This window comes from Lemur catta, chromosome 15 (genome assembly GCF_020740605.2).
Source record: "Lemur catta isolate mLemCat1 chromosome 15, mLemCat1.pri, whole genome shotgun sequence".
Lineage (NCBI taxonomy): Eukaryota > Metazoa > Chordata > Mammalia > Primates > Lemuridae > Lemur > Lemur catta.
Genome location: NC_059142.1, coordinates 29828896 through 29850516, shown reverse-complemented (window position 1 = coordinate 29850516; position 21621 = coordinate 29828896). Strand labels below are relative to the sequence as shown.

The 21621-nt window shown below is 39.5% G+C and overlaps 1 protein-coding gene across 1 annotated transcript in view; it reads left to right on the top strand.

Moving 5' to 3' along the window:
* Window positions 1-3532: 3532 nt before the first annotated feature.
* Window positions 3533-21621, top strand: part of ANKFN1 (ankyrin repeat and fibronectin type III domain containing 1) — a 39982-nt gene continuing 21893 nt past the window's right edge. The window contains exons 1-4 of the mRNA XM_045527004.1: window positions 3533-3538; window positions 7558-7724; window positions 10443-10593; window positions 12191-12359. Coding sequence (XP_045382960.1) covers window positions 3533-3538; window positions 7558-7724; window positions 10443-10593; window positions 12191-12359 — 493 coding nt within the window. The remainder of the gene's footprint in view (window positions 3539-7557; window positions 7725-10442; window positions 10594-12190; window positions 12360-21621) is intronic.

The window sequence follows — 21621 nt, the reverse complement described above, 5'->3', positions numbered from 1 at the left end:
AGTAAGAGGGGAAGAAGGGCCCAGTCACACAGAAATAAGCCAAATTCAAGCCTCAGCTCCAGGAGCCACTCATGGTCACCCTAAACAGCTAACTTACTCTATAACTTACTTTCATTCCCCACCAAGGGGTGGCTAATACAATAATCTCACCTTTTCATTACTTGCACTGGCCCAGACCAGGACAAAGTCCAGTGTAGCAAAGGCAAGTTAATTGCTCAAAGCCAATACCTCTGGATTTGATTTTCTAGAATTTGGGTTCATAGGAAATTGATAGTGTGTGCATGTGGGAAGGAGGTGGGGGCAGGGAACACAGGCACATCCGTGGCTCCCCTCTTCACCTTTTATAAGCAAGTGTTAAAAGAAACATTTAAAAAATCATAATAAATTGAGCTTTTACAGGGTGACTAATACACTAATCCCCTATAGGGATAAACTGGAGTCTGGGCTACCTTTGCTCCTAGAAACACAGCACAGGCCTCAGCATGATATAATACCTGGTTTCTCCTAGACTTATTACATTAAAAATGTGTTACAGGTGCAGAAAAATTCCAATCTGGTGAAAGGTTGTTAGAGAAGGAGACCAAAAATAGAGGCAGGATCAGGTTTCCACACAGATCCAAGTGGAAAATTTACCCCCGCTGACTGGCACATTCCTGCTTGATGTCATTCCCACCCACTCCCACTCTCCCTTCTCCTCCCCCCACTTTTTCCTCTCTCCCCTCCTTCCCATACACGTCTTACACTGGAGAGGAAATGGGGAATAGAACTATGAGGGCTGGTATCCAATCCCTCCTAGACTTAGAATTTAATTACGTCAGGAGTTGGCGCCACCAACTCAACATGAAGGGAGAGATAGGTCTTGGTGGTGTCCAAAGCAGGCTGGGTGATTCCCACAATAACAGGCCACAGACAACTCTCTTTTCTCAGGGGCATGGAGACATGACCACCAGGCCCTCTGATGCTACAATCAGATCACACTCTGGGACACTACTTTGGAATCAGGCTGACTAGGCATTATTCCTGAGCCCACCCTTTCTGGTTATGTGACTAGGACATGTTATTAAATTCCCACCCTTGTATTTCCTCCTCTGCAAAAAAACCTACTTCATAGGGCTCCAGTGAAGATTAAGTTGAGTTAATACGTAAAGCATTAGAAGAATAACACAAAGTAAGTACTCAATAAATGTTAGTGATTTTTGTTATTTCTCTATTCAGAAAAATTCAAGCAATGTTAGGCTGCCCTTGGGACACATTCAGTCCATCTTCTCTGCCCTGCTCCCCTAGGAGACCTCTGATACTGGCCCAATCACCCCGTGGGGTATTTCATCACTCTCTCTACCTTTTCATACGTAGTGATTAAGGAAATGCTGTATACAAACTATATAATGCACAATGGGATTTTCAAAACAGGTAAGGGCTTTAACAAAATCTGGGCCCATAACTAATCTACTAATCCCTAGGGCCCCAGGGAAACTCCAGTGTCCAACTCCCTCAAATTTCTGACCCTGTCAAACCCCACACCTTAAAAACAGGCCTCTCTCATATATATGCAAAAGAGAGAAAAATTCTTTTCACACTTACCTGGGAAGGGAAAAAGAGTTACTATGGACAAGTTAGAGTCCCTCTGGGCAAACTAATTGGCAATGAGAGTATTTCCAATAGGGACGCCCCTCCCAGGTGCCGAGTTACTCTGACCATGCTCTTCAGGGATCACTTCGCTCACTGGAAGCTTCACATGTGAAGTGTTCTCTGAAGATTAAGCTCTCACATGTGTACTACATATTCAAGTTTGTAACACTTTATCGTATTTTTTATATCATTTGATCTTCATGCAAACCTAATGAGGTTGAGTGAGAAATTTTGTGTCCAGTTTGCAGATGAAGCCATGGATTTCAAGGAAATAACCTGACAAGGTTATATCAGTCAAAAAACAGTAGAAGAGGGACCAGGACCCATGTCTTCTGACTGCTGGCCTGGTGCCCTTCCCATTCCACCAAATTGCTTTGCATAGCCTCCCCCCTCCTTTTCTCTGCATCCTTTTTGTAAAGTGTGATCTTAGGGAAGCTATGGTAAAGTTTGCCTTCTATCCCCTCCCATCCCTGCTTTCCTTCTCTTCTCCTGTGGCATTCCTTGTCACCTCCAGGTACCCAGTGTCTTCTTATGCATTAGGTGCTCAATAACTCTTCTGCCTTTTTCTGCTTTTTGCCAACACATTCCTACTCGTTATATCCCCAAGCAGCTCCAAACACAGGGGTCAAAAACTGCAGGAATCAGAGAGACTGATGGAAATGAACCAATTGCGCTGGACTTAAGAAAAAACTGGGTTCACACAAAAATTTGTTCACCAATGTTCATAGAAGCATTATTCATAATAGGCAAACAGTAGAAACAACCTAAATGCCCAAAAACTGATGAATTAATGGGTAAACAAAATGTGACATATCCATATAATGGAGTATCATTCAGCCATAGAAAATGACTAAAGTATGATACATGCTACAGAGCCAGACATAAAATGCTACATATTGTGATTCCATTTAGATGATATGTCCAGAACAGGCAAATCCATAGAGACAGAAAGTAGATTAGTGATTCCAGGGGCAGGGGGAGGAGAGATTGGGAAATTACAGCTAATGAATGTGAGATTTCTTCCTAGAGTTGTGAAAATCTGGAATTAGTGGCGATAGTTGCACAACCTTGAGAATGTACTAAAACCACTGAATTGCACACTTGAACAGGATGAATTTTATGGTATATGACTTATATCTCATTTTTTTAAAAAAGAAAGAAGTGGAAGTAATAGAGACTATATTAATCTGGAGATCCCTTGTCCCATCTAAAGAGAGAAGCACGTATTCAGCCTCAATTACAGTAGAAGAATATGGTCCCAGTATTGAAATATTTCCCATTTTTTGAAAAGAAGTTGGAAATCCAGAATTTTGGATGAAATATTTTTATATTTATAATTTATAAAATGATTCAGAACATTGAATTATTTGCAGTCCATATAATCTTGGACCCACAAAGACCACCAGCTGCCATATTGTGACGTCTGCCATCCTGGACAATTCAGCTTCCATACCCCATCAGGCAAAGTAAAAGCACTGTAGTTATTGGAAAAGCAACTATTTATTGTTCCTCTAATGAGTTCTCAGGATATCTGATCAGTGAAGAGAGGATGGATATGCCCTTCCTAGTCACTGTAGCAGCACAACATATTCTCTCCCAACTCCTCTCGTCCTCTCACTTTCTATTTAATAAACATTTTTTTTTCAACATCAACTAGACGCCAAGCACTCTTCTAGGTGCTATAGGAAAAACAAATGAGTAAGTCACAGTCCCTGCTCTGAAGGAGTTCAGTCAAAGGAGGGAGACAGACTTGTAAACAAATCAAGGTAATAGAAGGTGGAATTAAACCAGAGCCTGATAGCAGTACAAACAGCATACTATAGGAGCACAGACAAAGCAGCTATTAATTCTGCCAGGGAATACCTGGGAAGGCATTGCAGAAGAGGTGGCATTTGGCTGAGCCATGAAGGTAAGTTAAGTTCACCAGATAGAGAAAAAAAGAAAGAGGGAAAGAAAGAAAAGAGGAACGGAGGAAGGAAGGAAGGATTCAAATAGATGAAATTAAAGAGGGGGCACGGTAAAGAAATGAGGCAGAAGCTGGAAGAGGAGAGCTCACTCTCCCTTGGGCCTACAGTGGACCTTACACAGTCTTTTCATGCTCTTTATCATGCTGGCTTAGAAAAACTTGCTTACACGTTTCTCTCACACACTGAAATGTGAGTTCCATGATGAGAAAGATCATGTCTTAATCATCTTGGTGTCTGTAACATCCTAGCTTAATGCCTGATACATAGTAGGTGCTCAATAATAATTGATAGAATGAATGAATTTATGAAACAACACACAATCAAAAAAGAGAGATTAGGACACGTATGGGGAAAGAAAAAACCAGTTCATTTTGTCTGGAGATTAGGGACACAAAGAGGTTATAGTGGAACTGGGGTTAGAAATGTAAGTTAGAGGTCAAATAAGGCAATATGTAGACCCATAGGTATTCAATTTGGTGTTAGAAGGCTCTTCTGGTATACTTAGGTTATGTGAATGAGACAGCTTCTTTCTCTTCCCATGTATTTCTCAGGCTCTAAAACATTCTGACTAATGAGGGATAAATGACAATGTAAAGCCAAGAAAACACATAGTAGATTCTCAGTAATCACCTTTTTAAAAATTGATTAAAAGAGTGAATTCCTCCATCCCAGAATGGTGTTTGTTTTTATATAACCACAATGTGTTCCTAACTCATATTCTATTTGTGGTCAGTTCTGACCCCCACATGTTTTTCTCTTACACGGCTGCCCATCCTATATTTGTACTCTTGGGTTCAGATCTTTACAAGCACATTTTCTTATTAAGTTTCAACCTTAATTATTGTAGACTTATTTTTCCAATGCATAGGGTCATTCAGAGCTTTATTACTATTTTCCAGAAAATCAAAACCACACCAAATTTGAGACCCACAAATTTGATACACATACTCTTGATTTCTTTGTCTGGAACAACAATAAATGAGCTGAACAGACTGGTCCTCAGGACCAATCCCTCCTGGGCCATCATTCAATATGTCTATTTCCACATCATCTCCATCACCCACAAATCTTCCACCCAGATATTCAGCTTGTTAAAGTAGTGTGGTCAAGATCCTACTTTTCCCAGGTTATCTAGTGAAACCGATTGCACTGGAGACTTCTCCCTGGTCTGTGGACCCTGTTCTTTTGCTGTTAGAAATTAAAGTTGTCCATATGATTTGCTCTTCACAAAACTATGTTGACTCCACTTTGGTGTCTCAGGATTTCCTGGGTGACTGAAAATTGATTATTTGATGGTTCTTTCTCATTTTTCCCAAAGATCAATAAGTTGTCAGTCTTTAATTACTAGGGCCAACTTGTGTTTCTCCCCTTCCTGTTTCAAAGGCAGGCATATTTATCCTTTCCTAGTCTTTAGGGACTTCTCTAGTTCTCCATGACTTCTCAAAAATAATGACCCATGAGTCTGTAGCCACATCTGCTTGCTCAGCAAGTATCCCTGGGGTGTGTATCATCAAATTCAGTTGATTTGAATACTTCCATTGTTTTCTTCCCTCATTAACCATTTCTCTCCCTTTGATTAGCTATTCATTTACCAAAATTCCACAGAGTGAATTTGCTTCCAGTCAACTACTTACCTGTGATCTGTTCTGAAGAGACAAGATAGAAAACATTAAAAAGTTCAGTCTTGTCTATCCCCTGATATAAATGAGAATTCCTTCCTTCTTGATCATAAAAATCAATTTTATTTCTAATCTATTTTTTTACCAAATGTTTTTAAAAGTTGTTTAGATTTTGCTTTTCTGTACATGCTCCTTATATCCTGCTCCCAATTGTGACCATTCTCATTTTGTCCCTCTTACTCTATTCCCATATGTTCTGTTTAAGGGATCTGGCCTGATTTCCACACTGTGCACCTATTTTACACAGAAATAGTACTGGATACTAAGGACACAAAGCAATAAAAAACACAGTCCTACCATTACTTTCATAGTCTAATTTAAGAAGAGAACAGAAAGGAAGAAAAATATAAGTTAAGTACTCCTTCTGCTGTATGCCTACATTGCCTCTGTTATAAAACCGACTTCACCATATTGTGATCTTGTCTTTCTTGGCCTCCTCAAGAGTAGGGATCACATTATGTTCACCTGAAATGCCAGTGTCGCCCATAGTGCCTTACACACTACAGGAACTCAATATGTTTTGATAAAAGGTAGGATAGAAGAGATGGTACACAGCAGCATATGTTAGATGTTGCAGATAGTTAATTCTACAGAGAAGAGATCACACCTTCAGAATATAGTGGTCAAGGAGGGCCTCACACCTTTCCACTCCATATAGAGTTCCATAGGAAGTTTAAATGTTTGTTTTTGTTTTCCTTCTCACCTTTCCTGCATTTAGTGGTAGAGATGATTTCATTTTACCTTATAAAAATTTTGTTTATTTATTTTATTAATATTATTTGTAACTGACAAATAATTATGGGGTACAAACTGATGTTTTGATATATGTATACAATGTGCAATAATTAAGTCAACCTAATTAACATTTCTATCATCTCACTTACTTACCATTTTTTTGTAGTGAGGCCATTTGAAATTTACTCTCATAGTTATTTTACCCTTGTTAGAAACCAGGCTAAATTCTAGCCTATAGGAAACCTTCCCTTAAAATCAGTTACCCGACTCATCACTCCTAACTTTGTATCACACACCCCACTGCCCAAATGTTTAAGTAGTCTTATCTACTGATATGGCCAAGGAGGGAGAGTGTCTGTTTTTTCCAATTATTCATTATCTGAGCCCCTGCAGTTGTGTAGGGAAGCAAAATTCATAACTCAAATAATTCACTAGAGAACTGACCACATATACAACAGATTCCATTCAAACATCCCTCTGTGCTTAACGTGGTTGGCACTTCCTATTGTATAAGCAACTTTGTTCAGTCTCTGCTGCTTGTGGAATACTGTGATGTGACAGTACAATGCAAATGCAATGTAAATCCATTACAAGGCAAAATTTAAAATCTTGTAAAAGATACAGAATTTTGTGAAACTGATGAAGATGATATGGAGACCTAATCAAATCACATGCAAAGCCATTGACAATTGAGAATCTGAAAGTGGTAGACCGGTTAGCTCATGAAGAGCATTAAAATGAATAAGGACTACATAAGAAAATAATAGAATATCAAAATTTGAAAAGATGCCAGAGAAGAAATTATGAAGCCTTCAAATACTTTTGCAAAAATTATCTTCTTCATGATCATACTGTGACAGTCAAATATGAGAAGTATCATTTCAGCTACAATTTAGTCTAAAAAGTTAAGCCAAAAAAAATCAATGCATGATTCACTTTCTTCATTGTCAGTATTAACACATAATTATAACAACAACTTAAATGTTAATAATATAAATAAGACTCTTGGCATTATTTTTTGTTTTAATTTTCAAGATAAGGATCAGTCAAGCCTTTTTTCCTATCTACTACAAATTTGATTTTATTTTAAATGGTTTCATTTTAAAATGGACTTTTTAACCATCCAGAAACTACAAAGCACCCTGTAACTGCTTTTTCAGCTTGTACACTTGCAAATGTCTGTTTCACCCAGCTAAACAGTAAGCCCTCCAAGGACAGAAATTATGAATTCAATTTTTCTTTAGGCTTTCACCACCACCAGCCTATTCCCAATTACAACACACACACCTACCCCAGCACAGAACTGAGGAAAACAAGGATGTAGACTATATTAAAGACTGATTACCTGACCTGGAAGAGAATTCTCCTAAAGGTAAGACTAGCTGTACCATGAACATTTCCCCAGAATTCATGGTGGTACCTGAGGTTTCTCACCTAATTACTTAGCCACAGCTCCTTTCATTCATGACATGCCTACCTTAGAAAGGAAAACGTTTTGAAATTGCCTTTTGAGATGTTTTTCTGTTTGTTTGTTTTTCACCCAACAGGATATTCTCTCCTATCACAAGAGGAGTCATCAGCGTCTCTCTCCTGGATTATATCTGGGTTACCTAAAGCTATGTAGCTCTGTGGATCAAATCAAAGTCCTCGTTACCCAAAAGTTACCCAACATTCTCTGCCATGTGAAGATCCGTGAAAACAATAACATTTCCAGGTAAGTTGTCAGGAGTTGAGATCTTTTTTGTAATGAAACAATGGCTCAAGTGACTAATTTGATGTGCCAGAAGGAAAGTGAGGTGTTAACTTCCCAGTGTAGTTTCTGTGGTGAGATAACCTCAGGGAGGACAGTGGAACAGGGCAGAGCCGAGTTTTAACACTAGGACAAGGAGGGCTTACCTGTCAGTTGATGGGAAGAGTAACCCCATCAGAGGCAGGCACTATCTTTTCACTTTCCCCTCTGCATTATTCATGGTGCAATCACCGATGCTCAATTGCTTAATGAATAGATGACCTTTTCTTTCAACATTGCTATTTCTAATATCTTTTCCTTATAATCTAAAACATTTTCTTTTTTTCTTTTGTTTTTAAATATCACCTATAGGAATGGGTTTCATAGAGTTAACAATTCCCCCTGATCTTAAAGGACCCTCTCACCCTCAATCTCCCTACCCCTAACCCTCTGGCCTGAGGACCTTGTATGTTTCTACACCCCTTAGGATTCTCTAGGGAAGAAATGAGGTAACAAGGCTTGAGCTTCTAGAAACTTGCTCTATGGTTTGGCATTTGGTGAATTAACCTGTTAGCTTTGGGAAAGTTGCCCAACCTTGGTAATCTGGCTCAACTTTACAACTAATCCTCACAGCAAGCCCCTGAAAGTCAACTCTCATGAACTGAATTGGGCTCAGCATAACAAAAGAAAGAAAGATGAAAGAAAGAGAGAGAGAGAGAGAGAGAGAGAGAAAAAACAGAAAAGAAGAAATAGATAAGAAAAGAAAAAAATTCTCCAGAGTTCTTCAAGCTTCAAAGAATATGAACTAGATTCTCAAATTCTAGTTACACTTATGGATTTGCTTAACGAAAGGAGACTCTAATTTGGTCATTTAAAATGTGGTCCCTAAAATGGCAAGACTTTATTAATTATAATGTCTCACAAGGTTTATTAAATAATACTTGATGACATTGGAGGAGATGATGATGATGGTCTCTTTGAAGAACTCACTGACTACCATGTTCTCTCCTTTCCCTTATCAACTACACCTGGACTTTAAGTCTGCCATCTGGTGGTCACTTCCACAAGCAACATTGGTTATCTCCTCAGTCTTTCCCAAAAGGTTACATGGCTCATTTGGGGGTTGATTTAGGAATGCATACTTGTATCCATTTTCTAGATTTGTGTCTTAAGAGCTTAAACTGTATCTCTTAGCGGTTACACCAACTGATTTCCCCCTGCCAAGGATCCAAGTTTCATTTGAACAGAAGATTCCAATAGCCTTTACTCTACCAGTTCCATCTCCCTCATTCTTCTAGCTGAAACTGATTAGTGGTAGGTGTTTCATGGTATTCCTACTGGTAATTTATTTTCTAACTTGATTACATATCTTATTTTAGCAATGTTGTCCTTTAGGCTTTGTGTATGCTTATTATAGCCATAAACCTTTCGGTTAGTTTAGTATCAGTTATGGGACAAAAAAATAGTTCCCAAGCAGGTTTTCAAAAATTTCAATTATTTGTGAAGCCAACAGTATGCCCAGGTTTAAGTTGGATTTAATTTTGATTTTTTTTTCTCTTATTGGGATAAAGGGTAAATTTTCCATAGTCTTATCCAGTGTGAAACGAAACAGATATCTTGAAAATAAGAACTTTTCTAAGAGGGTAGTTACTTAAAAGAGAGTGGTTTTTGATGAAAAGCTCATGCCACAATCAATTTGGTTTTCTGACCCACAGATTGGATCCCAGGCTGGTATATCCCTTTGGGAGAGCCTCAGAGGGTTTTCACAAGGGAGGGGACATATGTCAGCACCTCCTTTTTTTCCATTCCCCTGAGAGGAGGGCTTTCCTCTCTACCCTGCTCTTGAGAGTATGTTGCTGCTCCCTGCAGAGTTCGAGGGAGAAACTGGGCCAACTGAATGTGTTTAGAGACTTGTGCTAAAATACCTGTGGAAACAATGTTCCCCAAGAGGCATTTACCTTGATCTTTTCAAGCTCCTTCCAAAGAGCAGCCTTTGGGAGCAAAACAGATGTGCTTTCCTCCCACCGCCATTCTTTTCCCTTCCCTTCTGCATGACATTTGGAAAAGTTCATTAGGAAGAATTAATAGAGCATGCAGAATAAAGACACAGATGAGTGGTTTGTAAGGAGGATGGAAGCAGTGATGTGTGTCCCCTGTTCCTTTTATTGGAATTGTCTGGTGTTCCTGTTTGTGATTCTCCTCAAGCTTTTGGAAGGGGAGAGAAACCAAAATAGTCCCCACGATTACAACAGGCCAGGGTTGAAATGTGCCATGTGGTTTGTTGCCTGAGTTGGACCAGAGTCCTGTGGTTACCCAACTGTGGAATTAACCAGTAGATGCCCCTGTGGTAAAATGTAGGGTCTTAGAACTTACAGAGAATCTGCAGGGAAAGAAAAATGAGGACAGTCAGGAAATTATTAATATTACAAAGTATTTGAAAGCTCCAATCTCAAAAACTGATTCATACAAATTAAACCTGGTGTTCTGTGGTATATGTGGTTTGATAGGTGAACTAAGCTTAAATTAGAAAGAGCTCATTTTAAACTCCTTTTGGGTGGCAAAAAGTTCAAATTTCATGAATTGCATTGAGTTGTAACCACCAAGGATTTGTTATCCAGGTTCTGGACATATACACTAAGAAAGTTCTGAGCTGTGTTCTGAACTTTTGTTATATTTCTAATTTTAACTTGACTCAACATACAGAGAGGAGTGGGAATGGATCCAAAAGCTTTCTGGCTCGGAATCTATGGAAAGTGTGGATCATACTTCTGACTGCCCCATGCAATTGTTCTTCTACGAGCTCCAGATGGCAGTGAAAGCTCTCCTTCAGCAGATCAATATACCTCCACATCAGGTACTAGACTTTAGCATTTTTATCTTCTTTTTATGGCTTATGGAAACTGTATTGTAGCATTAAACTTACTGAACATATATATCAAATGTATATGATATATATATATGAGACATATATTTGCATATATAAAGATATATATTTATGTGTGTATTTTCATTTATTTAAACACTTTTCAAATACTTGCACATTTACATTTGATGCCCGCCAGCAGACACAGGCTATACTTCTGTTCCTTTTCTCTAGCTCCTCTGTATTGACTTATCCCAAGTTTTCTGGCCCCCACTGTACTCAAGCAAGGAAAAATCACTGGCTAGTCTACTTTGAAAGACAACAAAGCTCAGCTTCAGGATAGCATAAGGCAAGGAGAATAAATAAGTAAATAAGGGTGTACTCAGATGTACAAATGATTTATCTAAGAGCAGAAGAATAACAGATTATACTACAATGATCAGGCTATGCCTGGCTGTCTTTTCATAAACAGAGAATTTGCTGTCAAAATTATTGTCTTATCTAAATAAAATGTGCTAATCTAATCTCCACTAATAAGCAACTTTGAGAAAAACTATTGGCACAAAAGAGAATAGTAAATGTTTGTTGGACTCTGTCTAGTAGGTTAACATGATGTAGCATTAGATTGAACTTTTTTTGGTTTTTTTGGTCTATGTTCATCATTCCTGCCTCTCTCCCCAAAACATAGACCAGGCGCACGCACACACACACACACACACACACACACACACACACACACACTCTGAACCAAATTTAGCCTATAAACCAGAAGGCCATTACAGGAGTGACTGGCTGTCTTTAAGTAATAGAGAGCACCATGAACTGGCCTCAGGCCCATGGAGGCAAGGCGATAAATTAGAGATTCCAGGAGTGTCCTTCCATTGGGATAGTGCTTGAATTTTAAGTCAATACTGCAAGGCTAGTCCAAAATAGCCAAAACTGATGAAAACTAAATTCATCAAGATGCCATAAAGATACTAGGGGAGCAAATGGATTAGTCCAGGGGTGGCCGTGTGTTCAGTAGGAGAAAAAAAAATACCAGCTCTACTTGTGACAGTAGATACTATTAAAGGGTTTCTTGGACTTAGCAGGTTTGAAGCAGCTCATATTTCATTGGTGACTCTTGGGCTACATATACATGTTGGGAGAAAGCTGCCTAACAGTGCATATGACTTTTTTTTTTTTTTTTTTTTTGGATACTTGTAAAATTTTCTCAGTCCTTGGCCAGAAACTACATTTTTCCCCCTTAACCAACTTAAATTGAAACTAGTGGATTTTTAATTCAATCCATTTTTGTTGCTTCATGTAATTATATTCATCATTTTGAAAAGCCCACAGAATGCAATCATTTTTTGCTTTTATAAGAAGCATAAATGTTGTTTTCAGAGTTTATGTGGAACATTACTGCCTTAAATCTTGATTTTATATAGCATTATTAAATGGGCTGAACCCTAATATTTATGTTGTATAAAAATCCCAAGCTTGAAGTCGTGTAATTTTGTTAGATGTTTTATGCCAGTTTGGTGTTGTTTATGTAAGTGCCATGTTGTAACTCTCCTATTTTTCCTCTGCGCGTGTCCCTCTGCAGGCAAGGAACTTCCGCCTCTACACACAGGAGGTGTTGGAAATGGGTCACAATGTGTCCTTTCTTCTCCTGCTCCCTGCCTCAGACGACGTCTGTACAGCCCCAGGACAGAATAATCCTTACACCCCACACTCAGGGTTTCTTAACCTCCCTCTTCAGATGTTTGAACTTGGTATAGTAGCTTGTTTCACCTAGAAATATTAACCCAGCCTCCTTATAATAAAATCACAAAGTTATATCTGTTCCCCCTTGTCCCAGTGGAGGGTCAATAAATCACATGATGGCTTTGGCAACAACCCTTCCTAGAACTGTGTACAAGTCTGAGAAAAAGCAAAGCTCCAAGACTATGTGCCTGAGCAATAATTACTGAAACCCAGCTAAGGCCCAATGGAGAGGAAGGAATTCTAAACAGAAAGTTCAGTTATCAGGCTGTACTTCTTGCCTCCCCTTTGCTTTCTTAAAACATAAATATAAGAACTGATGTTTTCATGAAAAGCACTGCCCTTCTTTCTCTCTCTTTATCTCCCCCTCCCTCCCTCTCCCTCTCCTTCCCCCTTTCCCTCTCCCCTTCCCTTCCTTCAACCTCCCTTCCCCCTTCTTTCTCTCTATCCCTCCGCCTGGTCCCTACCCCCAACTGGGAAAAAATAATAATGAAATTAAAATGGAGAATGTGTATCACTTTGGAGGAAAAAAGTCTATAGTTTTAAGTAGCACTGATTTATTAAATAGACTCTAATGTTAAATAGACTCTAAATTTCTGACAGACCATTTGAGAAAAGGACAGCTTCTCTTATGATGCAATATTGTGATTATAATGTGGGATTCTGAATGGTGGAAGATCTTGTCCTGACTTTCAAAAATGAATAGCTTGGGCTCCAGTTTCTCTACTTTTGCAGAGACCCCTGCTGCCCACTGAGAATGTGAATAGGGAGGCTTTGTCCTCTTCCCATGCTTTATCTTGTAACAGGCCAATAACAGGCAATTAGCAAGAGTTCCATCAGTTCAAATGAATTGTACAATGAGTGAGTGAGTGGGTGGGTGGAATGGAGGCAGACCCTCTTTGGATTGCTCCCCAGCCACCAGATTTAGAAACAGACAAGGTAACTGCCTGATGTTTCATTTTGAGAACTGAGAATTGCTTAAGCCTCTCAGTTTCCCTTGCTCCAAGTAGTTTGGATACCCAAAAGCTGCTAAGTAGCAATTGTTATTTTCAGAGGAAGGAGGGTTCTTAAGAGAAGTCCTGGCTCCCCTGTTGTGTGACACTGGCAATCACTTAACCTTTCGGCACCTTTTGTGTGTCACACAATTAATAACATTGGCCATACCACTCCCAAGAGGCTTGGATGTGACTGTGACCATTTAATGAGTTCCCCAGCCAAAGAGCATTATTATTCCATGATATAACAGCATTGTTGGTTTCAAATGTAGTTTGGGGAAAGGTATTTCAATATCTCCTGGGCGCCTACAGTGGAGATTTAGAGTTGAGTAAGACAAAGTCTCTGCCCTCAAGGGGCTTTCCGTATGATGGTAGGAGTAAAATAAAAATACAAATTGTTATAAAATGAGGTAGAATCTGCCAGAAATCATAAGTATTTAGTGATATTTTAAAAAGAAAAGAAAGCCCATTTTTTCTAAGAAGATATGAGAAAGGCTTTGTGGAGCATTATTTGATATTTGACTTAGATATTAATGAATAAACATGATGCTAATAAACATGTATAAAAATAAGAGCTTTCTTGTCAGGGAGAGTAGAGGGAGCAAAGATATGAGAAGAGAAGGACTCAGAAAAAGTCACGAAAAGGACAAGTGGTTCAGTTTGGCTAGAGAAATGTAAGAAATGGTGGAACATAAAACTGTACAGACAAGGTGGGGCCATATTGGGCAGTATCTCGAGAGTCAGGCTGAGGAATCTGTTTGAGATGGATGGAGATCATTATATTAGTTCAGCATTAGGGTAGAAACCAAAAAAAAAAAATACAGATATAAAAAACATTGAGAGTAATCAGTAAGAGTGGACAACTGTTTAAACAAGGAAAGAAGTCTGGAGAGCACCCCCATAGTTTTCAGCCTCAGTGACTATACAGATATTGTTTCCTTTACCAGAAATAAGGAAATCAGAGGGTAAAATAGTTTGGGGAAGAAAGTGGTGCTTTTTATGTTGAGTCTGAAGGTACGAAGTCAACATCCAAGTGGACATATCCCATTGCAGTAGAAATGCAGAAGAGAAAATTGGGTGCTAGGTACAGAAATCTGTCCAGTGTCTACTAAAAACAGCTGAAGCCATGAAAGTGAATGATTTCCCAGGGATAGACAATTAACAGAGAAAAGAACTAAGGAAAATACTTCACTGGAGAGCTAACCTGGATTACATTCCATGTGAAACAGTCATTGTTGTTCCATGATTACAGGTAAAAATACTTGACATTCATTTTTCCATGCCTCAATGGCCTTGGTGGGAACAATTGATGATCTGATGTCAACTGTAATAATATATGACTCCTAAGTCTCTGGAGGTCCAAGCCATGCAAATGTCCTCTCTAGCCTGCTTTCTTTGAGGCTTACATGCTCTTCTTGGGCAACCACTCTTTGTCTCACTGTTATTACTCTCTGTTCTATAATTTGGTGAAGTCTGTTAGCATCCATTTCTTCTCTCTATTCATTTTTCATTCATTCACCAATTATTCATTGAGTAACCTACTATGTGCCAGGAACTATTCCAGACACTGAAGGATCAACAATGAACAAACTCCTCTTGGAGCTTGCGTTCTAGTGAGGGAGACAAATAATAAAGCAATCAACAAATGATATTATAAATGTCAGAAAATTGAGGGCTAAAAAGAAAAATAAATCATGGTAAGGGACTAGAGTGAAGTGATGGGAGCTGCAATTTTATACAGGATGATCTGGGAAGTCCTCTCTAAAGAGACATTTGACCAGAGACCTGACATTTCCAGGCAATGGGAATAGCAAGTGCAATGGCCTTAGAGTAAGAGTGTGCTTAGCTAAGAAATCAGCATAACTGGAGTGTAGTAAATAAGAGCAACAAAGATAGGAGATGAGATCAGAGGGTCATGGGAGCCAGATCATGCAGGGCTTCATAGGCCATGATAAAGAATTTAGATTTTGCTTTAAGTGTATCAGAAATGCAATGGAGGATTTTGAGCAATTGAGTAACATATTAAAAGTTCTACAAAATCCAGTAGTCTTTCCCCTCAAAAAAAAGATTAACTTTGTTTAACCCAGCCTTTTCCAAATTCATATGACTATGACTGGAGCCATTTTTGGCACGGAACCTATTAAAACCCCACAAAACACATACTGTGGGGTATGGTGCCCGAGGACAGTGCTTTTCAAACTTTAACCTGCATAAGAATCACTTGGAGAGCTTATTAAAACACAGATTCCTGGAGCCCAAGAACAGAAATGTGAAGTAAGTAGGTCTAGGAAGAGGCTGGAAATTTTACATTTCTAATAAGCTCTCAGGTAATACTTATGCTGCCAATCCATGGACCACACTTTAAGCACTACTGCATAGGTCACAGAGATAAATACATAAACATAGAACTAGAGATATGTGTAGCATCGTAATACAGTAGAATTTAACTGTGTCTGTCTCTTTGATCTGCTTTACCTCTTCTTATTGTTAAAAGCAATGTAAGACCATCAGATACTATCCTTCCTCTATGAAAAACAGGCCCGTAGATCAAAGCCTGTGTCTCAGTAGTTCCTGACTTTAAGATGGTTTATCCTAGAGTAAGACATACCTTCTTACCCTTGTGGTCCACCCTTGCTGCCATATCATTGGTAATCCAACTGATTAATGAGGACCATGTAAGTTTCCAGAAAACACCATTTAATTGGGTTTGGTTTCATTGATGTACACAATTCTATTAGTCTTTTTTTTCTTTTTTTTTTTTTTCAGGGGGAAATGTTGCCAGTAACAGGAAATTAATATACTTCAGCACCACCAGCAACAATTTCAAAAACATTTCTGAGTCTTAATAAGAATCATGACAAACTATCTTATCCCCAAGCAATCACAGCTTTCCAAGAGGCATATTACCATAGCTACCACCTACATTAGGCATCAGCCCACTAAGCATTTCATAACATCTTATATAGGACTTCTAAGGGCTTGATACAGTAAACCTAAGCCTCTCTATGAAGGATGCTAAGCATTTTTGTCTTTATTTTTATTTTTATATGTAGAAATTTCCATTTATTGGTAGTTCCATAGTAAAGGGTCAAGAGATACAGTAAGCATTTCTGCGAAAGGAAGAGAATGTTTTTGGAAATTCAGTCAGAACTCAGAAAATTTTAATAACCATGTGGGAATTCTAATGAAACTTGAAAAGGTGTGAATTATGGGAATATGTAAATTATAATAGAATAAAGGGTTGCACTATATTTTGGTTTGACTTGTATAAGTCATCCCTATCCCCATGAAAGGACTTGAGATTTGGCAAACTGCCAGTGGCCTAAATGAATCATAAATAACTTGCTAACCAGCTATGGAAAACTGTATAGCACTGAACAGATCTAGCAAGGACAAAATGATAAAGGAGCTTAGCCCTCTCTCTCCTGGAGTAAAGACTAGACTGAGGCAAAACTGCAGGCTATTCCTTCACAGGATTACTGTGGGATCGAGAGAGACTGTCCTATAGGAGGATGTTGTGCGACCTGGATGAGCAGGGTTAGCTGAGACAAAATGGTACAATTTCATGAAAGACCCACTCCCCTCTCCACAGCCCGAGGGCTGACACTTTACCATCCCTTGGGTGGGCACAGGATAGGACCTTGCTGCAGTAATAAAGCATATGCCTGGGGGCCCACAAGCATCACCATTTACACAGTTCCTGGGAACAAAAGGAAAAGCAGCATCATGAGCCCTTAGAAACTGTAAACTCCTGAGGATTTGACTGGCCTGCACTGGGGAGGTCACCCTGCCCTGACACTGTGGGCAATCACAATTGACAGCAGGCCTATGATGAGGAAAGTTGATTTTTATTGATTTCATTGGCTTTATGATTCATATTAATTGGACTAGAAAGACAAAAACTGGGGAATGTTTTTAATAGCTTGAGGGCTAGTATATATTTCATACTTGGCTTGTGCTTGGCTGCATCCTTCATTCAACAAACATTTACTGACCTTACACTGCATGCAAGGCACTGTGCTGGGGCTGGACACACAGACATTAATAAAGTACAGTCTGCCCACCAGAAGCTCAGAAACCAGTTGGAGATAAAGGCATCTCCACCAAGAGTCCTAATACAATGAAAGCACTGCTGTAAGAGGTAGGATGTTGAGTTTCAGAGGAAAAACATCTAATCATTCCTTTACAGAGATAATACTTGAGCTGGATCTTGAAGGATAAGTAAACATTCAGAAAGGGAAAGAAAGGGCAGAGCAGAAAAGGAAATCATTTTAAGCAGAAGGAACAGCCTGCACAAAGGCTCAGAGACCTAGGAAAGTGCAGCCCAATTAAGTATACTCTTAGTAGCTCATTGTGATGGATGCTTAAGGCATTTGAGGAAGAATGGCAGGAGAGCTAAAAGTTAAAAAGATCAAAATCAAACTTCCTTATAATCCTAAGGAGGTTAGACTTTAGCCTGTAGGCAATGGGGAGCCCGTGAAAAAATTTTAAGAATAGGGATGATACGGTCTTACTAGATTTTGCAGCTCTAAGGAGTATGGATTGCAGGAGAGTTAAATTAAAAAAAAAAAAAAAAAAACAGCAGAAGGAGGAGGCTGAGACTAGAAGTGATGAAACAATTAAGATACCACCTCACTAGTCCAGGTGAGCAATGATAAGAGCCCCAACCAAGGCAGCCACAGTGGGAATGTAGAGGAGAGAGCAGAGGCAAGAGGAATTTAGGAGTTAAAATCAATAGGACTTCGTGATTGATCTGATGTGGTTGAAGAGCAAGATGGAAAAGCCAGAGAGTCTGAATAAGGGTGCTGAGATGGTGAATATTGCCATCTACTGAAATTGGCAGAAGGAGTAACAGGTTTGGGCAAGAGGAGAGAAGAGGAGAAATGATGAGTTCAGTTTGACAAATGATGAGTTTTGAGGTGCCTATGGAATCTCCAGGCGGTGAGCCTAATGTAATCCAGGCCACAGGCTTACAAGAAATGGCATAGTCTCAACCTTCATTCCAAATGCCCATTTTACATGATTTAGGAGAACATTTCCATATTCCAACTGCCAGTTCATTCGCTACCAGGAATCTTTAGAGGGGCACCTTGTGCCCTGGTTCTTTCTGACACCTTGGCAAAGAATCATGGAATTAAACTGACCCCAGGAGCTTATCTCATTGATTCCTTGGCTTCCAAACTAGGCCACATGACCCAAACTGGTGGATTTTAGTGAATTAGAGATGCTTAGGAAGAATATTTGAATCCCAATCCTGTTCTAATATTCTAAGCACTAAATGTCTCATTCTTCCAGAGGGGTAAGGGAATGGTGGGGGAGAGAGAAACATTTATTCTGTATCTGGCACATGCCAGATGCTGTGCTGGGCACTTTCTATACATTTTATTATTTAATCCTTGGTAGGCATTATTATCCCTGTCTTAAACATGAGAAAACTGAGGCCCCCAGAGGTTACATGCCCACCACCACACGGGTAGCAAGTGGCAAAACTATGACTCAAACTCAGGTCTGCCTGATAATCTAAGCCCATGCACTTTCCACTCTACTATACTAATATTGATGCCGGCCACACTGTAATCTGTCACTATCTTATATAGAAAAAACAAGGAGTAAAAACACCGCAAAAAAAAAAAAAAGTCTTAGTTTGTGAATTACTAACAAATCATGTGGTCCAGATAACGACATTATTGTAGCCTTATACCATTTTGTCTGTAAAATGCATGTGATTCACATTTTAAAAAATTAGAAGCTTCCAGTCTATTCCTCCCTGCCTCAGTGATGGCTACCAAATGTATCATTGCTAAACCACAAAAGACTATGTTAAAGTAACGTCTGTTAAAGTAACATAAAAGGCTCTAGATGAAAACCACCAGAGTGGGAAACTGAAGCGTTATAGTTGAAACCTCCTCATAACTCACTTGTGGTACATGGCGTGGATGGTGTGGGTGCTGTGTGCTGCAGGACCACCCACTGATGCAGGGCTCCCCCTGCAAAGAGACACAACAAGAGATAGCTGTGAACACCCTGGATTTTAAGAATTCAGATGGGACTAATAGTGTTTCTTTTAAAAAAGTTACTCAGTGCCTCTCCCTATCTTCCCAGCCATATTTTAGAAAGAAAAAAAAAAGGGAGGGTGTTTTCTTTTGTAACCACTTGCTTTGGAAAGGCAAAGTGTGAAACACTTCACTCTCCTCACTCTCCAGCCAAGAGAGGACATCTGTCAAGTGCTAACAGGACATAATCCCTCCTTGAAAGGCATAAAGACACATTCAGGGAGCTGCAAGGGTCAAAACTAAGCTACAAAGTAATGGTGACTCCATCCTGAGGAGCTGCCAGTAAATATCACAGGCCTGAAACACACCTTTCGAAACAGGAAACTCAAGCACACCCTGAGAAAAAAGAGAATGGAGGGAAAGAGGAGCCTTTGGGGGATGGGTCTACCTCTTCAGATTAGCTAATGCATTTATTTATTCATTTAGTCAATAAACATTAGTTGAGAAGCTATGATGTTCCAGGTTTTGAGGAAATAAAAGTTAATAGGAGACATGGTTCTGGCCCTCAAAGAAATCACAGTTAACGCCAAGGCAATCAAGTAAACACATAAGTACAATGTAGCAGGACAAGTGTCATCATACATTTAGAAACAAGTGGGAGAAACTAGTTCCACCTGCAAGGGAGATGTCAGTGAAAACTTCACTGAGGAGAAAACATTTATACTTAATCTTCAAGTATCAGAAGCTGAACTGAAGGTATTGGTAGAGAAAGCTATGTGAGGATGAGGAAAAGGCATGTTTAAAAACACGGAAGTACAAAAGGATTTGTAATAAGTTCAGCTGGACCAAAGTTTAGGATTGATGTGGGGCTGGGGCTGGAGGGTAGACACATGACGGAAGATGGGATTGAAGATATATGCAAATCCCAGATCACAAGGAGCTTTCCTTATGGGGACATGTTTGGATTTGATCCTGACGTAAAGAAGAAGCTTTGTAGAGGTCTTTAAGCAGGGAAATAGTATGAGAATTAGATCAATTGGGAGAAGCTCCATAGTTTGTCATTTACTGAGACAGCATGTGAAATTAGGTCTTCTGTGTGTTGGGCAAGAAAGTGCTAAAAAGAGCAGAGAAGATGGGAAGGAAGGATCTGACACCACAGCGAAAAATCAAACCCAGGACAGAGACTGCCTGAGTTAAGCAACACCTCCCCGAAATGGGGCACAGCTGGAGTAAGGGTGAGCCACTGATGCCCCCATCCTCTCTTCTCTTCCACTTCCATATGAGGAAAGACAAACAGAGCAGCTTACCCTTGCACCCAACTAAAATTCATCCTGAGAGGAAATCAAGAAGGAAGCAGGCAGTGGCAAGATTAGAAGTGCAGGGTACACAGAAATCTCTCAATATGCAGAGAAGTAGGGCCTCCTCACTGAGACATAGAGATGACCAGATGCCTCATTTTCAGGTAATGTGCTTTTAGCTTCCCTTAATGGCCAGATCTAGGTCTCAGGAATCAATAGCAGAAGGGCACAAGAACAGTAAAGGATATTCTTCCTAGAATTCCTCACCAAAGAAGCCAGAATAAAAACATTTTAATAGACTTACTGAATTATTACAGCCCTATTTCCAAAGTATGAAACACACTGGTATAGGTCAGAGGTACCCAGAGTAAGAGAGGTTGCTGGAGAGTAAGTCTCCAAGTTCAACAATGCCCAGGAAGAAACTGGTACAGTAGTCCGAATCAGGGTGCTTTCCTCATTCCATTGGAATCTGAAGTTATGGCATACGATTAGAGCTGATCAGACAAATATAGAAAATCTGATCCCCTCAGGCTGCCTGCACCAGGCTCAGTCCTATACTGCTCTGTTCCTCCTGGAAAAGGGCAAATGATGGAGATGAAGGTTAGACTCTTGCCTGTGGCCCATTATCTTTTGAGAGAGAAAGACCAAGTCTGCTGAAGATGAAGATGGTCTGCCCAGGCAACAGCTCGCATCATCCCTCCAGAGGAACTGAGAAGGGAAGAGACAGAGGAGGACCAAAGCTCATCATAATTGGTCCTTAGGGAAGTTTTGCAGTCAGACAAAAGACACTCTGAAAAAAGCATGTCTTGTATCTTCTGGGGGTTCTGGCCTTGGAAAAGAGCAAGTGAGATACATACTGGAAATCAGACATAAAAACCAAAACTAGGTTTCAAATTGCTACTTGGCTTTTTTTCTTTAAAGTGATAAGCAAGCATATTTTCCCAGTGTGTGTATACATATGTATAATCAACCCCAACTTTAGAGAAA